The following is a 20,836-nucleotide window of genomic DNA, read 5'->3' as shown; positions in this document are numbered from 1 at the left end:
TGGAGTTGAGTCACCAGGGGACAATGCAGTAAGTGATGATTCAGTTAACCAGGAGCTACGTTGCCTTGAAACATAATGAGTAAAAGATGGAACAAATGGATCTTGAGACCAAACGATAATTGGGTGATTGTGTCTTTTGTAGTGTCCCTACTTTCCAACTAGAATAAAATATTTTATTTTTTTTATTTATTTTAATTCCATTTATATCCCGCCCTTCTCCGAAGACTCAGGGCGGCTTACAAGCTTAGCAGTAGCCTTCATTCTATGTATATGCCTGCTTATTTTATTTATGTGGAATGTCCACATTTTTGGAAGAGAACTTTCCCAAATTTGTATGCCTATTCTAAATGAAGTACATGTAATTGTCTTGGCTCAGATGCACATTTCCTAGTTACCACTGCAGCTGATTTTTCTTCTGCTAGCATAATACTACCAGCATCAGAGTGAATGACAGTGGTATCTCAGAGTAACTTTAGATTATGGGAGCTTCGTATGATCTGCTGCATCTGCATTTTGAATCCAACTGAGCTGGAGGACACAAGGCTGGAGAAGAGTAACTTAGATAAATTACAGAAAATGTAAAGATTTAGACAGGAGTTGCCAGCAAGATGGAAAGCACAGGTGCTCCTTGACTTATGACCACAATTGAGCCCAACATTTCTAAGTGAGACAGTTTTAAAGTGAATTTTGACTCACTTTATCATCTTTCTGGCCACAGTTTTTAAGTGAATCACTGCAGTTGTTAAGTCAGTAAAATGGTTGTTATGTGAATCTGGCTCCTCCATTGATGTTGCTTGTCAGAAGGTTGCAAAAGGTGACCCCGGGACACTGCAACTGTCACAAATACATGCCAGTTGCCAAGCCTCTGAATTTTGATCATGTGACTATGAGGATGCTGCAATGGTCATAGGGATGAAAAATAGTCATAAATCACTTTTTTCATTGCCATTGTAACTGAATGCTCACAAAATGGAACTGTTGTAAGCTGAGGACTACCTGTAGACCAGGAGTGTCAAACTGCCGGCCCACAGGCCAGATAGGTCTTGCCAAAACCTCACCCACTCCATTGCTGGCAATGGGAAAAAACGTCGAGTTTGACACCCCTGCTGTAGACAAATCTGCAATAATTTTTTTGACACAGTTGAATATAGCTGTACGTATAATTCGCTTATCAAAAAGCCTCTCAGTTTATCTGAAAATTGGAAGGCAAGTAGTCACCTGATTTGGGAAGACACCATGCTACCAAGCTCAATATCCTATCTATCAATATGAGGGAGGGGCAAAGTAATGTTTTAGTGGGCACACATTACAACATTTGAAAACCCGATTTAACAAAATGAAATGGTACATATTTAGGCATGAAATTAATTTCCTTGCTCTTTCGTGACCATCTAAACTGCTAATTTATTTATTTTTTGCATCAAACAGCCATAGATTTCATGTTCTGTAGCATAAGCAGCTGAGGAAACATTTCCTTTTGTTTGCATCCTTGTCTCCCTTCCTCTCGCAATCTACTCAAGCTTCACAGAAACTAAATGTGTTTTTCTAGTCCTGGAACAAAACTTGAATGATTTCAGCCATATAGTAACAAGAGTGAAATTTGAGCCAAGGGCCAATGAGAATTAATAATGACATGGGAATTATATTTCTGGGCTCAGGAATGTAAGCCTTGGGTGTTCATAAAGCCCAGTTCAAATGCAATACAAGTAGTGGTAACCTCTGAATTCACTATGAGCTTTCAATTAATATATAGCTTGTCCGTCAAGCTTTTCAGAAGGCCTTCTTTCTAAAACCCAACTTTGCTTATTGGTTTGTCAGTTCATTTAACCATGGTGGTCTCTTTATCAAGAGAAAAGAAAGAGGAAGTACTGCTAAGCCTGATTCCTTAGGAATCTGACAGGATAGGCTCTAGAAAAAAGTTGTGGTAGGATCAGAGGATTTCCATCCTTCCACAGGATCCATTATTTCCTTTGGTGTATTGCAGCATAAGAGCCTCAAGTCGCCACTGGCAACTACTATAGTACACAATCTATATCTCCAGCAACAATATTTTCCAAGCCAGTTATGTGTGTCAGCAAAGCAGCACAAAATGGTGGTATGCTTTGATCCTAACATTATGGGGACTTTTATTCAACTGATTCCCCAGCTCAAGTCTTCTAGCTGAGTTTGAGTCAGGAAATCTGTTGCCACCCAACCACACACACATGCCTTTAAAAATTTGTTGTAAAAATAAACATTTTTCTCCCACAGAGCTAATGTTATTCCACGGAAAAGGCGTGTTTTGGAGGAAAAAAAAAGGAAGAATAAAAATATTTTTGGCAAAATAAAAGATAAAAAAACACATTTAAGAAGTCTTGAATCATCAAAAAGCCTATGAGTTGTTTAAGGAACATATATATGAAATTATGCAGATGTTAGAGTGACCTCTTGTACTGAGTAAAGCAGCTGCCAAAAAAGGATTTGATAATGACTAAAGTAATCAGATTCTTTTTTTTCATTAGCATCTGTTAATATTGTGCACTAAAAGGAATATTAAGTATTTCCAAATTGTTTTGGCACCAACTATCAGTGTAGATATGTGCTTCATACAGTGTAATGTTCCAAATTAAGAAATGTCCTTACAATAGCACACAAACATATATGAATAGATGGGTGGTGGTCATCGGATTTGTTAAAGCTAAGATTCAGCTTAGTCACAGCTAAATGTTATACTAATTCCTGTGCGGAAGTGTTTTATATCATTTGTAGTAAGATATGTATAGCTAACGTTTTCTCTTCCAACTTGGCCAATATCTAATCATATATATATAAATGAAGCATATCACCGACACTGATCATGTCCAATTTTTTCCAACTTTTATGACTCTGGAGAATTTTAAATTCTAGGATAACCTTCTAAAATACTGTTATGCTGTGGCACCAAATCAAAAATGTTTCTGTAGTAACAGGTCCAAACAAGAATATATTTATGCAGGAAAGGGACCTGGTTGCATCAGCTTGGTATTGATAACCCAAGCTGAACAATTTTGCAAAGGGGTGTCGAACAGCAACTTCAAAACCTGTGGGCTTCAACTCCCAGAATTCTTCAGCCAGCCAGCCGTCATCAGACTTACATGTTTTCTTTAAGTTAAAAAAAAACCTGTACAAAAGCAATTGTCTCCACTCTGCCCTTCTCTTCTTCCCCTCCCAACTACTGGAAGCCAATCCTATCATTTCTAGATTTGTAAAGATAGTTTTGATGAAAAATCTGGAAGCCACTAACTGCAATTCCAAGTAATAATTAACATTCATTAATGTCTTAATTCCTCCTTTTATGGAATATTATAAATGGAAATGTCAATCCATACACACAGCAAAGAAAGACTGTCAGCGCAGAAAGCATGCCATAATGAAGTCTAGGATCTTGAATGGCAGTTTGATGAGAAGTCAATTCTATATTGGGTATGATTCACAACCCAGGTTATAATTAAATTTGACAGAACAACTCATGTAATTAGAGGGTGTTAAGAGGTTTTTTTAATTTTAATAAAGGACCTGATCTAAAGAAGAGGTGGCTTTAAGTAGCTGGATATATCTTTGGTGCCTGATCCTGAGACAAGAAATTTTTTTTCTCACGTCAGGGAAAACATCCTGCATGTCTGAAAACTGAAAAAAATTACATCTCTCTTAGGATGCAACTGCTGTATTCTCACATACAGGTAGTCCACAACTTCAAATGGTTCATTTAGTGACCAAAGTTACAACAACACTGAAAAAAGTGACCTATGACCATTTTTCACACTTATGACCGTTGCATTATCCCCATGGTCATGTGATTTATATTTGGATGCTTGACAAGTGGTTCATGTGTATGATGTTTTATGACCTTCTGACAAGCAAAATCAATGGGCAAGCCAGATTCACTTAACAACTGGGTTACAAAATTGAACAACTGAAGCGATTCACTTAGCAAACATGGCAAGGAAGGTCATGAAATGGGGCAAAACTCACTTAACAGATTTCTCGGCAACATAAATTTGGGCTCAATTGTGGTCATAAGACGAGGACTCCCTAAACAAATTGTTTAGTTTCCATAGGTAATGCACTGTACATAGACATTTAAAGGGTGAGTGTGATTACAAATGCAGTCCGTGACTTCAATTACTGGTAAAAGATTTAAACCCCACTGAATATCATCTGGCCATTTCCAATAACTTCCAATAAGAATGACCAGTCATATTGTGCAACTTTCTACATATAGTGTTTCTTTTCTTGAGATATTAATTTGTTTGTTTCTTTATGCACAAATTTATACAGCCATCCAACTGTCACACAGTGCTCTGGGCAGCATACATAAAAAATCCAGTTAAACATTCATAATTTAAGCCCACTCCAACATCATATATCAGAATTGCAATCCCAGAATTAAGCTAATTGGAAAAGATGGGTGTTCCAATCCTAATCTACATCTGAATATTTTCCCTGAAAAAGCACCTGTGTGCTGTGCAAAGTTACGTAATGTGTCCGTATGGATACTCCAAGTCATTCTTGTTTTCAGTCTTAAATTGCTCAATGCCAAGAAGTGCCCTCAGAGAGAAAGAGAGAGAGGGAGGGGGAGAGGGAGGGAAAGAGAGAGAGAGAGAGAATACAATGAACATTCTTTCAATTTAATCCAACAATTCTCAAACTATTTTATTATGTATTTCAAGCTGATTTTGTGCAGTGCCAATGTCTTGAAACACAAGAAACTCAACATCAGCTCTTTCAGCTTGGCAGCTGGCCAACAGAAGGTGTTCTCTGTAAGTAAGCCTGTTTAAAGAAGAAAATCACGAATAAAGCTCAGCCATGGGAGCTGATGTTAACCTGCAAGATATGAAAATGAACAGAGAGGTACATATTTCTCAGGATGGAAGTCATAGAACTCCCCACATCCACAGAGTGCCATATGCACAAAATGTCAAACTGCTGAGCTCTTATTTAATTTGGGTTTCATCAGGTCAAGTATTTTTTTGAAATTTCCCAAGGTCAGTCCAGACTACTTCTGAAACAACCCATTCACTTATCTGAGAAATGCAGGTAATCCTCGACATACAACCACAATTGAGCCCAAAATTTCTGTTGCTAAGTGAGAAATTTGTTAAGCGAGTTTTGCCCCATTTTACGACTTTTCTGCCACAATTCTTAAGTCAATCACTGCAGTTGTTTTAAGTTAGCAGCACGGTTGTTTAAGCAAATCTGGTTCTTCCCCATTGACTTTGCTCGTCAGAAGGTCACAAAAGGGGATCACATGACCCTGGGAAACCTATAACTGTCATGAATATGAACCAGTTGTCAAGTATCTGAATTTTGATCACATGACCACAGGGATGCTGCAATGGTTGTATGTGGAAAAAAATAGTCATAGGACAACTTTTTCCAGTGCTGTTGTAACTTTGAACGGTCACTGAATGTTTATAAGTCGAGGATTGCTTTAAAACTTCTTTCAAGTTTCAAAGGAGAAATGTAATATATAAATGCAGCATGAAGATAGCATCTACTGTATGTGGGTATTTCAATCCAGCTTTGAAACTGAAGTAACTGATGTATGCCTACCAGTGTTTCAAATGCTGGCTCGGAATTTCCTGCTGCTCCTCCTTTAATACTTCAGGAAGGCTGGATGCATCTTAAATCCATCTACATGTTCTGTATTGTGTTTATGTAATTCATTCATCTTCTTGTTAAGACAGATTAAAAGAAAGCAAAATTGCTTCAGGGACTGGGCGTGGGCAAAGCTTTGTGTTGATGCTACAGGATGCCACCCTCAGAACATTGGAAAACCAGCTTCTACTGCAAACTTGGAAGATCCATCCCACCCCAGAGGAAGGAGGAGGAAACATTTGGGCCAGCTGTAGTGTGGATGCTGATCAACACTCCGATTGTTGTATAAACATCTGTCTTTATTCCTAGCATGATCCTTTCTTTCTTCCTGCTGAATGGGTGGAGACAATAAAAATGAAAAATTATCCAAAGACGTGATCTTACTTGTGTCTTTTGAGGCAATTCTGCACAAAACTCTTTAGGTTCTACAGAGATTGCTTTCTGTAGGGTCTTTTGTGTGTGTGCAGGAAATAAGAAGATAATAAAAAATGGCCAAGACAAGAAGGAGTTCCTATCTTGAGTGGTACATGGTACAGAGATTTATTTGGTGATGTGCTACAGTACCCCCAAAACAGACAAACAAGATTCAGATGATTCCTAGAGCAGAGTAACAGGGAGGAACTGAACTTTTTTTTCTTCATTGTGGTTAATCTATCACGTTAGCTGGATAAAATAGCAAATTAAGTTAGACTGTTGAAGGCATGTTTGTGGTGCTGTACGTTGCTTCACAATTAGTCCATAAACAATGGATGAAGGTTTGAACGTTACTAGAAATGTGCAGTTACGCTAAAGATCTTACATTAACATCTGCCTTAAGTGGACTCCTGCAGCATTTTTATTTATGCAAATACTTGAGAATTATATCAACAGCTTCTGCCAGATTGTTCACATAAAGGTCGGCTTTGACTTCTGGATGCTGCTCATCACAAGGTCTGCAAAGGGGATAAAAAGCACAAAACAGAGAGAGGATGAACTGGGGCATGCAAACAATAGCAAGTACACATTTCATTCTCTGCAAAGTCTCATTCTTAGTGCTACTTCACACAGTGCCTTCTGTCTCTTTTAGCCATGAGTCAATGTTTAAACAAAGATATAATGAACATTGCCAACAGCAAGTTTTGTACTTTATCTCTCCCCCACTTCCATCCCAGCATTGCGATCTGTTTGTTTATGAACTTGATTATTGTAGGGGTTGCTTGTACGGACATGGTTTTGAGCAGGATTAGGCAATTCCAGTCCCAAATTCTCACCCCCCTCTTTTTTTTGGCAATCTCTGGAACCACTTCCAAACACACCACCACAGGTTGGCAGTGCAAGTCCTAAAAATCTGTAGTGGGCTTTTCCTACCATTCTGAGAACAGGAAACCACAAACATTGTTCAAAGAATCTCTGAAATTCCCATGTTTTATAAACTGTAAAACCTACAGTGTATTAAATCAGGCCATCATGCATCTTAACAGGAGATAAGAAAAGGATATTACTCCTGCCCACACTGGTCACTGCCATCTACCTTCTCCTTACCCAAACCAATAAACTATGCATCATATCTACAAATGGGCTGTTCTGTACAAAGGAGACCCTAATTAATTCTATCCACTAAGTTGTTATTTATGCAATTTTATGTTAAGTAAGTTAACTTACTTAATCAAAGTTGTTCAGTACCAGTGATGAAGTTACAAAAAAACAACACCCATCCATCTTAATACTTAGGAAATTAAAGGAGGACCCCACTTCTACCCACATTATAGTTATTGAATGGGTCATGGTTAGCATGCAGAGGAACTTGCCTAATACTCTCTTTAGTAAATCACTTGTTTTTAAGCACTGCAAACGGTGATCAATTTCACAACTATTTATTTGTAACATCTTGGAACTGGGACTAGTCCTGTAGTCTCCTATAACATGACTTATTAAATACATTATATTAAACGTTCAAATTGGCTGCCAGTTGTTCTAAATACTTCCTTACTCCTTTAACTCATGACACAGTAACATTTCTTCTAATGTGAATTTTAACATGAAGGTCTCCTTTACATCATCTGTTGGCTTATGAAGTCTGATTTTTGGTACATTCTATATATTTTGGCAGATTTGACTGCAGTGGCAGTCTTCAGTGAGCTGTATTTTGGAATGATTCAAGGTGATATCTTGAGACCATTTAAAAAAAAAGCATTTTAGTCAGTGGTGGGATTCAGCTGGTTCGCACCAGTTTGGTAGAACCGGTAGCTAATTTTTTGTTGACGCCCTAGCCTAGCCCTTTTTCGCAAGGCCCAGAATGGACCGCCAGAAGTGCATGGACCCCACTTCCAGAAGTCCATTCTGAGCTGGGGGAGGCCTTCCAGGCCCAGAACAGCCCACCAGAAGTGCGTGGACACCACTTGCAGAATGGACTTCTGGAAGCGGCGTCCACACATAGAACCAGTTGTTCAGATATTTGAATCCCACCACTGATTTTAGTTCTGTGGGCTTCAAAGACAGAAATCACAGTCAGCGCAGCTTCAGTCCTTGGTTCCATTTTCATTTGACCAGTTTAAAACTCAAGGTTTTATTTGCTTCCTCAACTGGTGAAAATAAAGCTATCAATGACTGTGATTTGCAGGATTCAACATATGCTTGTTAGAACAAATCATATGTTAGGCTTGGGGTGAGGCTTCCGGGAAGCTTTCTCTTGATAATGCTCTGAAATTGTCTTGGTTTCTCAAATGGATGAAAGTCCTCATTAATACTGTTTGGAATCACTCTTCACTAGTAGTCCATTGTTCATTGATCTCTAATTTGCCATGCTGTCAGTGTAGGAAATTACAATTTTCTTTTATTTATTCAGAAAATTTCACTTTTGTGAAAATCACCATAATTTACAATAGTTAAAAGACAACCACCAGAAACCAATAGCATAATAAAAATTTCAAGAAGTGTTATATTCATTAAGCAATAAATTTTTAAAAACTAAAAAATTAAAATGATTAAGCTATACTTCAGATAAAATTATGGTTTTGACATCCTTTGTAAGAACAAAGAATGCAGAGACTAATGGCAGCTACACAAATAAGTGGAAGAGTCTTCAAAAAAACAACACATGGCTATTTGTGTTGCTTCCAAACTCTGGAGGGCAGTCCCTTTGTAGCTTTGATAACTAAGAAATTATCCTGAGAAATTATTACCCATAATAACAGAGATGCTTTATCCTGCAGATAAACTGATTTAAAAGCATTTAGGGTTTTAAAACTTAAAGTCAGCCTCTCAATTGAAGGTTGTGAAAAAGCTTGTAACCAGTGCTAGATTTTCAATACAGAGTTGATGCAGTTATGCCATGTCCAGTTTGGCAAACCCACTCCCGTTCTTTGGGTAAACAGAAATATATAGGTATAAAAGCTGGACCCTTCCTCTCTCCAGCTACTCACTGTGCCCAAGGCCACATAAGTAACAGAATATAACAGCTTTTTTATGGGCAGATCCACCACTTTGATCTTCTGATTGTGGCGCTGTAAACCACTTGGCTCTGATTTGACTCTTTTCCTATTCCTTCTAATCCTGTTTCATTCTATGCTTTTAAATATGTAATTCTGCAAGAAGGGATTATTTCATTTATAATATTTGTAAGCTATATTTTCAGATGAGGAATGGTGTAATGCATCTTTAAATGCAGAAAATTAAACCTTTGGGTGTATGCGTTACATGCCCATCATTTTCTAGTTTGTACACTGTAATTATAAACAGTACTGTCTTTTATTAAAGCAGTAACTTCAGAGTTAAGGCATTGTAGCAGATAATCATATCCTAATATCTTGTAACTTTGAGCTTGGAAATTTTTATTATTGTTGTTACATCAGACCATCTGGTAATCTGCTGTTTATTTTGCAGTTTCCTTTCTAGAGCTCAAAAATAAAGTCCAATGTTCAAAGGAATGTGTTTTCTTTCCTTTTCACACATGAGTATTTAGTGAGATATCAGAATCTATGAGCAAATGTTTCTTATGCTAATGAATTTCATTTTTTAATAAACAAGAAACGCTATTACTGACACATGGAACATTTTATTTCACAGCAGGGGAAATTCAAGTCTTGACGCTGATTTTGAAAATATTTCATAATTTCCCAATAAAATTTTCAAATTGTACTTTTTACAAAAGCAATTTATTTTGAGATATGTAAGGTGCACACATTTTTTAATAATCAGCTGCTTAGCTGAAGAGCAGATTCAATATAAGAATTGAGGAAATAATATTTCAATTTAATAAGCCGTTAAGCACCTTGGCTATTAAATCAAAGTGTATTATAGGAATATGGACTTTCAAGAGAGTATTAACAAGACACAGGATTTTTTTATTTTTTATTTTTTTGGCAGTGAATATCTTCTTGCCAAATCAATGAAATATTATTTAGCATACTGTGGGAATGGTTAGGCTGGAAGTGCATGAAGTGTTTTGACCATTACATAATGAAAAGTTACATGCTAGTATGCGTTCTCTGTGGGCGTGCCAGACCTTTGGAACCGTTTACCGGTGGAGCTCCGGACGGCTCCCGACCTTCGCTCCTTCCGACGTGACCTAAAAACATATTTATTTGAACAAGCCGGCCTGGTCTGATGGGTTTAGGGGTATTTTAACGTTTTGTATTAATCTATTGAATTGGGCTATTGTATTTAATATTTCTTTTAATTTGTATATATTGTATTTTATTGTATTGCCCTGTACACCGCCCTGAGTCCTTCGGGAGAAGGGCGGTATAAAAATTAAATTATTATTATTATTATTATTATTATTATTATTATTATTATTATTATTATTATTATTATTATTATTATTATTATTTGCTAATCAAAGACAATTCTTTGATTCGGTGTTAGATGATTTGGAAATATTATGACTTGTACGTGCTCCAGACATACTTTGTCAAAATGATGAAAAAGTGTGCCATGACATCACAAAGAAAATTATGCCCGTTACACACTGTAAAGTGTCACCATGCATGGCTCCTCCTGTGCTCCTCTGCATATGCCCATAATGTGGTTAGCTGAAGATGTTTTTAACATCCCTAGGCTAATTACATTTAGCAACTCTGTATTAATTTAAATAGCAGAAATGTTGATGACATGCAAGATGTGTGTCCCTAAAATGCTGGATCACGAGTATAGGTAGTCTTCAACTTACAACAGTTCATTGAGCGATCATTCAAAGTTACAACAGCGCTGAAAAAAATGACTTATGACCATCTTTCACACTTACGACTGTTGCAGCATGGTCACGTGATCAAAAGTCAGATGCTGGGCAACTGACTTGTATTTATGACAGTTGCAGTGTCCTAGGGTCAAGTGATCCCCCTTTTGTGACCTTCTGACAAGCAAAGTCAATGGGGAAGCCAGATTCACTGAACAACCGTGTTACCAGCATAGCAACTGTGGCAAGAATTCACTTAACCACTCTGGCAAGAAAGGTCGTCAAATGGGGCAAAATTCACTTAAGAAATGTCTCGCTTAGAAACAGAAATGTTGGGCTCAGTTGTGGTCTTAAGTCAAGGACTATCTGTAGTTCAGTTCATTTTCTGAAATATGGATTGGAGGAAGTTGCCCTCATCTTAAATTTAGAGGGATAAATCTAGACAGTGTATACTTATATTATGCTTGTTGAAAGGTGCTATGTGCTGGAATAACTAGCACCTTGATGTTCTGTACCAGCCTGCTACCGGCCCTGCAGAAAAGGCAACCCCCTTTACAAACGGCAAGAGGCTGGAAAAACGTCTGCCAAATTTATTACTAACAAAAACAAACAAGACACGAACCAAGATACAGGAGCTTTGAAACACTATCTGAGCGGTTGCTTTCAGCAAACCAGCCCTCCCCACACATTCCCTTTATAAAGAGTTCAGGGCGTGGCTTCTCTCTGCCTCCTTCCGAGAAGCCCCATTGCCTTCCTCTGTTTACTCCTACTTGACTGCCTCCTGCGTCGGGCGTCCTTGAGCAGGGCCAGCTGTGGGTCATCTTCATCCACACTGTCAGGCTCACACAGCTGGGTCTCCATGGTGACCAAGTGGGAGGGGCCTGCCTGAGGGCTATCATCAGCAAGATCTTCAACCCCCTCAGCAAGGTCTTCAACACCCCCCTCCTCCTCTGAGTCGTCCAACCCAACTGCCGAACCCACAGGCTGACCCTGAATCACAACACTTGAATTGCACCCAGAAGCTAACTGGTAAGGTATTCAAAAGTTATTAACGAAAATACTGAGACTTTTATCCTAAGGCATCAGTAGACTTTCTCTGCATTCAGAATATAATAGGGAAGAAAGGAGGACAGAAAATAAAGATCATCCTGGAAATTTATTGCAAATTTGTCTTCCTCAACTCTCGCTTGACATGAGCAGAAACTGCTTTTGGGGGGAAATTCCAAAAGTATTTTCATTGTTTTAAAAATAATATATACTTGCATTTATCATTAATGATGTTGCTTAAGCAGGATTTGTATCTTAAAAGACAAGCTACTTGAAATTAATTAAGAGTCAATAAAAGTATAAGCACATGTTATTGTATCTCTCTGAAGTATGTTCTCCGTGAGCTGCATTGGCTTCCAGTTGCCCTCCGGGTGAGATTCAAGGTGCTGGTGATGACCTATAAAGCCCTAAATGGCAAGGGTCCGGGTTACTTACGGGAGCACCTGCTGCCGGCGTCAACTTCCCTTCGTCCAGTGCGCTCCCACAGAGAGGGCCTCCTCAGGGTGCCACCGGTCAGAGAATGTCGACTGGTGACCCCCAGGGGGAGGGCGTTCTCTGTGGGCGCGCCAGACCTTTGGAACCGCTTACCAGTTGAGCTCCGGATGGCTCCCGACCTTCGCTCCTTCCGATGTGATCTAAAAACTTATCTATTCGAACAAGCCAGCCTGGTCTGATGGGTTTGGGGTTTTAATATTGATTTTAATTAATTTTATTGTATCGGGCACAATATTTAATTTTTCTTAACTTTTGTATATTTAATAATAATAATAATAATAATAATAATAATAATAATAATAATAATAATAATAATAATTTTATTTATATCCGCCCTTCTCCCGAAGGACTCAGGGCGGTGAACAGGGCAAGCATAAAAAATACAGAGTTACAAAAGTTAAAAAGGATTAAATATATGCCCACTAAAAACAGTACATACAAATATTAAAAATAACAATAAAAAACCCTGCCCATCCCCCATCAGGCCAGGCCGGCTTGTTCAAATAAGAATGTCTTTAGAACGCGACGGAAGGAGCGAAGATCGGGCGCCATCCGGAGCTCAACCGGTAACTGATTCCATAGCTCCGGGGCACCCACAGAGAAGGATCTCCCCCTGGGGGCCACCAATCGACATTCTCTGATCGGTGGCACCCTGAGGAGGCCCTCTCTGTGGGAACGCACAGGGCGAAAGGAAGTTGATGCCGGCAGCAGGTGTTCCCTAAGGTACTCCGGACCCATGCCATGTAGGGCCTTAAATACCATTACTAGTACCTTGAATCTTACCCGGAAGATTGTATTTTTAATATATTTATTGCCCTGTACACCGTCCTGAGTCCTTCGGGAGAAGGGCGGTATATAAATCAAATTAAATAAATAAATTAAAAAAATATATTTGTTTTTGGCCAGCCAGGATTTAAGCATACACTCCCCCCAATAGCCTAATGTAAAGTGAATCAATCAATATTTTAAGCTGTGCTGATATTCCCCAGTTCTTTGTCTACATTGGACAAAAAAATGAATATAAATATGCATACATACATACAGAGACACTATATTACCGAAAGATATAAAGGAATATATATATATATCACATACCGTGCTGAGCTCCCTACAGCTTTGGTCTAAGAGTTTTGTGAACTGTGGCTTACTGTGATGTGGGAACTCAGACAGTGATTTTGTTCATATCTCATGCTAAGCCATAAATCTTATGGCAACCATGCCCGCTCAGACTAATTGATTCCATTTCTGAATAAGTCTGAATAACAGCTTATCAGTCCTTGATTATCTTAATCTAGCCTCATGTACAAATATAGGAGTTGCCTGCCCAGAAGACAGTGTTATACAAAGCCATGGTTTGTTTTTAATGTTTAAATAGTTTTGTTCTTAGACTTTCAGAGGCATTAGCTGCAGCCACCCAGCATTTTTCATGGCTAGGGTTGTATTATTTCTTCAGGGCCAAGAACCAATTTCCTTTAAATGGAAGATTTTGTTTTAATCTAAATTTAAGCTTAATTTTTTTAAAAAAAAAATCAAAGTAACATTTATTTCTTTTATTTGATAAAAACTATGTGCTCTCTCTTAATTTCTAAATACTATCAAAAGCAGAGGTACAATGTACAGTATTTAAAAAGACAACTAAATTCAGCTAGTGAAACTATTCCCTGCACATTTAATAAGGAGTGAGGGAGTAAAATAAAGACATTAGAGCACATCATATAAAACTCATCATGTTATTTATCATGGATAGACCAGATAACCGACCATAGACTATATTTCTCTCCACTGCACATAATCAGGAAAGGACCCTGCCATAGCAGAAATAAGCAGAACCTGGCATAGCACAGGAATAACACTAGGAAGAAGAAGAAGAATCAGGAAAGTAAAATAATTATTTCCATAAATAAATAGGTGAATTGAATAATGTCAGGAAACACCAGTCTAGTGCTTGTGTTTCCTGCTACTATTTTTTCCAGCAAATCTGCATTTGCTGGAAGATAAAGTAAAAGAGTTGGCCAAGGAGATTTACTTTAGAGACCCATAAGTTTGCATTTTGATACAGGAACCTCATGCTTTTTTCTCCTCTTCAGTATCCTTGAGGCTTGAAGATCATAGGATGGAACTGTAAAATAATGTATATGCAAACTGAGGATGCTGGGAAGATTTGGCAGGAAGCATTACAGAGAGAATCAGAGAGAAATGATTTGTAACCTTGTTCCATGTCCTTTGTTGTGGCTCACAATTGTCAGATGACTATTAACCACACGGCTAAATAATTAACAATCTGGCTCCATCATATTCCCAGTGAAAAGAGAAGAAAGATAACAAAGGGAAGATAAAGATCGCTGGGGAAGAATTCCTGCTCAAATTTGATGTGTATAAAATGGAAGCATAGCATGATTTTTCAAAAGCTATTTTGTTGCCCTGGAGCAAAGCCAGTTTCCTGCAGCAACTTCAATTTTCAGTTATTCCAAAGCAATTCCATGTGCTACAATATAAATACACACAACTTCATAGTGCAAAAGCCAACTTATCAAAAAAACTTATAAAAATGTAAGGTTCTACATTTAGGCAAGAAAAACCAAATGCACAGGTATAGTATAGGAAGTACCTTGCTCAATAGTAGTAACTATGAGCGGGATCTTGGAGTCCTAGTGGACAATCACTTCAATATGAGCCAGCAGTGTGCTGCAGCTGCCAAAAAAGCCAACACAGTGCTAGACTGCATTAACAGAGGGTAGAATCAAGATCACGTGAAGTGTTAATACCACTTTACAATGCCTTGGTAAGGCCACATTTGGAATACTGCATCCAGTTTTGGTCACCAAGATGTAAAAAAGATGTTGAGACTCTAGAAAGAGTACAAAGAAGAGCAACAAAGATGATTAGGGGACTGGAGGCTAAAACATATAAGGAATGTCTAGTTTAATGAAGAGCAGAATGAGGGATAACATGATAGCCGTGTTCCAATATCTCAGGGGTTGCCACAAAGGAGTCAGGCTATTCTCCAAAGCACCTGAAGGCAGGACAAGAAGCAATGGATGGAAACTAATTAAAGACAGAAGCAGCCTAGAACTAAGGAGAAATTTCTTGACAGTTAGAACAATTAATCAGTGGAACAACCTGCCTCCAGAAGTGTGTGAATGTTCCAACACTGGAAGTTTTTAAGAAGAGATTGGACAACCATTGTTCTGAAATGGCACAGGGTTTCCTGCCTGAGCAGTGGGTTGGACTAGAAGACCTCTAAGGTCCCTTCCAACTCTATTAGTACTATTACTACTACTACTACTACTACTACTACTACTACTACTATAAAACTTTTATTCATAAAACATAGTCAACTGAACACTCAAATTGACTGGCACTAATGGTTGACACAGGCTGTATTATTACTATTATTACTATTATTATAATTATCCTCTTTTCTGTATCATCTCAGTGGTTACTAAAGATACAGGTTCATGCATCCATATTTAGTGGGTAAATCCCATTAAATTTCATAGTACAAGAGTGTATGCTGAATAGAAATGAATAAAAATGGTGGGAAGGCTGTCTGTTTCATGATAGTTATTCAGGTTTCTAGTTTTTTAATGCTTTTCCTCTGCCACCCAAGAGCAAATTTCAGTGATTTCATTAAATAAAGTTACAGAGCAGTGTTTCTCAATCTTGGCAACCGCAAGATGTGTGAATTGAGCTCTCAGAATTTCCTAGCCAGCACTGAGCTGGGAATTCTGGGAGCTGAAGTTCACACATCTCCAAGTTGCCAAGGCTGAGAAACATTGTTGTAGAGTAAGGTAAAATCTAGTATTAGAATGCTGGAGTTTTGTTAGAATAAATCACTGCAGATATGTATTCATTTACATGTATTCCACCATACCCTTCCAAAGACAAATATATACAGTTAAGAAATAAAAACAAAAGAAAACAAAAAAAAACTGTGGAAAGGAAAATAAGATTGAAAGAACTCACACTGTGAAAATAATCACTAGCTGCACAACTGATTGAAAACCAGGAATATTTTACAATTTACTTTCTCAACTGTTCCTGGCCCAAAAGTAAATGCAGTCTGCTTTCTTGCAGGGAAGAATTACTAATGAAAATAAGATTCTACTTCCAGAATAAACAAGTTTCACATTAAGCAGTTCTTCCAACTCTAATCTTCTTCTTATGTGCATTAGGCATCTTAATTGTATCAATGTCTGTCAAACATTACAATAGCTGCTCTTGATGCATCTCTACTTTCTAAACGCCTCTGGCTCTCAAGATGAAATAAGAAGGAAGCAAATAGACAATGCATTAGCTAATCTACTATCAAACATGTAATCTAGAAAACCTTTTTTACTGATTTTAATTGTGTGTTGAACTGGTTGCTAAATGCTTCCCAGTCTCTTCTCAGGATATCAGGGATCAGACTCAAAGTCTGGAATAGGAAGGAGCTTTGGAGACCACGACAGTTGAGAAAACATTGCTTTTGCTGTGGGTGTTTATATTTTTATTTATTTATGTATTAAATCTGTTGCTGTCTATCTTGCCACGGTTTATATCCCATCATCACTTTCTGGAAATGTAAGAGAAAAGGATTCTAGATAGTGGTAGCCTAACTATGGAATATCCTTTCTTTCTCTCTCTACAATTTCATATTCCTGAACAAGCAAAATAATAAACATATTCTATAACAGTGATGACGAACCTTTTAGAGACCGAGTGCCCAAAAACCACCCCTGCCCCGCCCCTGCCCTCCCTGCCCACAGGGCCACTCACTGCCTCCATGGCCTGCTGCAGATTGCCCACACAACCCAGCAGTGCCATGGCAGCCACGGCCTCTGCCCGCACCCTGCAGCATCATCTGCGCACGACAGGGCGCAAGTGCAGTGTCTTGTCCCTGCTGCCTGGCTGCCATGTCCTTGGCTACTTGGGGGCAATTCTCCTCTGGGGGGGTTGCTGGTGAGGAAGGGGCCATGGGGAAAAGCGGGGCTGGGACGATGGCATGCATGCCCACAGAGAGGGCTCTGAGTGCCGCCTCTGGCAGGCGTGCCATAGGTTCGCCACCACTGTTCTATAACCTGGCAAGTTTCTCGAAGATTTAACAGTTTCCGACTCTAGGGACCGGTGCTCATCTCCGTTTCAAAGCCGAAGAGCCAGCGCTTGTCCGAGGACGTCTCCGTGGTCATGTGGCCGGCATGACTAGACGCCAAAGGCGCATGGAACGCTGTTACCTTCCCACCGGAGTGGTCCCTATTTTTCTATTTGCATTTTGACGTGCTTTCAAACTGCTAGGTTGGCAGAAGCTGGGACGAGTAACAGGCGCTCACTCTGCTATGTGGCACTCGGGATTCGACCCGCCAAACTGCCGACCTTCTGATCGACAAGCTCAGCGTCCTAACCCACTGAGCCACCGCGTCCCTCAAATACAGCAATATACCTGTACAGTAAAAGCAAAGCAAAATATAATTACAGTTAAAGAGTAATTTTAATAATATCTCCTTAGCTGGTGCTTTCAATAGTTCAGCTTCAGTTAAATACATCCCCAAGGACAGTAAATATATATTCACACAAAAGAGAGAATAAATCTCCTAAAACTATTCAATGTCTCTCACAGATGAATTTTTTTTAAATTATTTTGAAGAGTAATTCTCAACTTCCATAAAATAACACATCCCACTAGCATTTATTTTAAGTCCAGACAACATCAAATTTTACAAAATATAAGAGTACATGGGAGGGAAAATCATTATTCTATAATTTCCAAGGAAGATTCACACAATCCTTTTTGCCTTATGGAACAAATTCCCCCATTCCAGCAGGTGAATCGCTGTCAGCACTGTAATTACTTTCATTAATGCTCAGACTTACATTGTGATCACAATTAACCTGGTGAGCTATGGTTTTTTAACATGTGGTAATTTGCAAATGTCATCTAATCACATCCTCAATCAAACCAATCACCACATCCCCATGAAGGTCAAAGCCTCACAACCACACAAAACTGATCTACAAAACAATGTGTGTCTTGGTGAGATGCATACGTATAGAACATATTTTTCTTTATAATATTTATAATATTCTCCCCAACAAGTGATGGGGATGTGAAAAAGAGAAGTGCAACAGATGTTACCCTAGTTTCCCATTCCATAAACCTGTTAATTACATTGATGGAATTCTTAAACGATGTTCATTTTCGTTGGGAATATGAACCAATCATCCTCTCAATATGATTTTAAAAGGATTTTTTTTATCACTGGCCTTTCCTTTCCCAGAGCAATTTGTACTGCTCAAGACATTTCCACAGAAACATCTGTTAATCATTTCAGCCTAGTACCTCTCTAGGACTTTGAATAGAGGTCTTTCTCACTGCTAATTAAATATGACAGGGATTTAATCTGGATCAAATGTATGCAAAGCATGTGTTCTAACACCATCCTTTTAGATGTGGGGAACTTTATTTTAATTGAAACGTTCTCCCCGCAAAGTTATCAGTTTCATCATATTTCCCCTCCCTTTTAAAACAACAATTATGGGAAGAATATGCATGATAGTAAAAGGAAGATAAACTTCCTTCATGCTACTTCCTATTACAACTAGCTATAGATTCATTTGTCAATCTTCACTCAAGTTACTCATTGTCCTGATCGTAAGTTCAATGCCAAATTTCCAAATTCTGTCTCAAGAAGTCGTATTTTTTGTGCACATTGCTCCTAAGATGATTCATTTAGTACACAGTTCTTATTATGTCCTTAATCCTTGTTTCTGCATTGCCCTCCATGCAAATTTTGTGCAAAATCAAAAAACCCCCAAAAACACAGAAAAGCGTCGCATTTCAAAGCTTTGTAAATGCATTTGATTCATGGTACATTTGATGTGTGCTTTGTATAAATAATACATAAAGACACACTTTTTTGTTATTACAAGGAACCCTTTAACGTCACGGCTAGATGTTGCCTACCAATATATTCACATTATGCATTGCTCAAGGCCTGTTTACCTCTGACTGCGGGAAAGCAGCCTGGTCTGCTTATCTGTGCTGAGAGATAGACTTACCAGCTGCTCTGGGCAATGCTCAAAATGTTCAGTTCAATATCAGAGAAGTCCTGGGCTGGAAAGAACGAAGAAGCTACAATACCCTCTAGTGGTTTTCTCTAATCCTGGGGATATCTGAAACTTGCTATTTTGCTTTTAAGCACCACCAATTGCCCTTGGGTGGCAATTCCTATCTTTTCTTTCTCTCGGTTCCCCTGTTTTTAAAATCTTTCCGGGCTAATAAGTCACTTATTTGGGGAATATTTTGTTGTTAAATTATCATAAGGAAATGAATGATAGGACTGTAGGCTTAGAGGTATGAAGTTTAATTTAATTTATTGAATTTATATACCGCCCTTTCCCGAAGGACTCAGGGCGGTTTACAGGGTATAATTTTTAAAACATTAATACAAAAATTAAGACCAATTTAAAAAAGATTAAACTAAGTCCCTGCAACATGTAAAACCCCAGTTGTCATTACTAAGGGAAATAAAGAGTGTTTCCACACTCAGTTGACTGAAGTCATTATTTATTTATTTATTTATTTATTTATTTATTTATTTATTTTATTACATTTATATACCGCCCTTTCCCGAAGGACTCAGGGCAGTTTACAGGGTGATTAAAAAACCAAAATACAAAAGTTAAAAACAAATTTTAAAAGAAATTATATGTGTCCCTGTCTAAATAAAACCCCAGTTAAAATAAGATTAATCCTCAGCCTTATCTATCATCTATCTATCTATCTATCTATCTATCTATCTATCTATCTATCTATCTATCTATTTCTATCTCTATATATGATATACAAGAACCTTATGCTAAATTATTAAAATGTGGGTTAATATCTTTGTAAATTGGTTTTATTACCTGTGAGCTAGATTGTTGATTCCTCTCCATCTCTCCCCCAAGTGGCCTGTTCTGTATGGTGGTAATTAGATACTATCATGAAAAGTAATCTTTCATGGAAAGAAACAAAGATTCCAAAGATAAGATGTTAACTGTTTTTTCTCAAGCTGCCTGAAAGATTGAAACCCAGCATTTTGGCTTCTAATAACTTTGAGCAACACAGATCACAAATTGGTATATTAAATATGTCAATAATCATTCAAGAATGCAATCTTTACATATCAGGCAACCCTGTACAAGAGGACTCAATGCACCATCCTATCTAAGTGTCATTTAATCTGTCTCAAGTAAAAAAAATGTTTCTTTATTTATAGCCTGACTTTATTACTTTTACAAATAACTCAAGGGGTGAAACATACCTAATACTTCCTCCTCCTCTTATTTTCCCTACAACAACAACCTGGTGAGGCGGGTTGGGCTGAGAGAGAGTGACTGGCCCAAAGTCACCTATCCATCTTTCATGCCTAAGACACGATTACAAATTGCGGGTGTCCTTGTTTCTAGCTTAGTGCCTTAACCACTAGACTAGATCAAATAAATTCCATTTAGCTTTTAGATACAGATGTTAATCCTCTCTACTTTTAGTGTTCAAAGGCAGTT

At 38.1% G+C, this 20,836-nt stretch overlaps 1 protein-coding gene across 2 annotated transcripts in view; it reads right to left on the bottom strand.

Moving 5' to 3' along the window:
• Positions 1-6,131: 6,131 nt before the first annotated feature.
• LHPP (phospholysine phosphohistidine inorganic pyrophosphate phosphatase) overlaps positions 6,132-20,836 on the bottom strand; it is a 133,398-nt gene continuing 118,693 nt past the window's right edge. For both annotated transcript variants that reach the window (XM_083364535.1, XM_083364537.1), the window contains exon 7: positions 6,132-6,548. In XM_083364535.1, coding sequence (XP_083220661.1) covers positions 6,452-6,548 — 97 coding nt within the window. In that variant the 3' untranslated portion in view covers positions 6,132-6,451. The remainder of the gene's footprint in view (positions 6,549-20,836) is intronic.

This window comes from Vipera ursinii (assembly GCF_947247035.1).
Source record: "Vipera ursinii genome assembly, chromosome: 5".
Taxonomy (NCBI): Eukaryota; Metazoa; Chordata; class Lepidosauria; order Squamata; family Viperidae; genus Vipera; species Vipera ursinii.
This window is presented reverse-complemented; position numbering and strand designations above follow the sequence as displayed.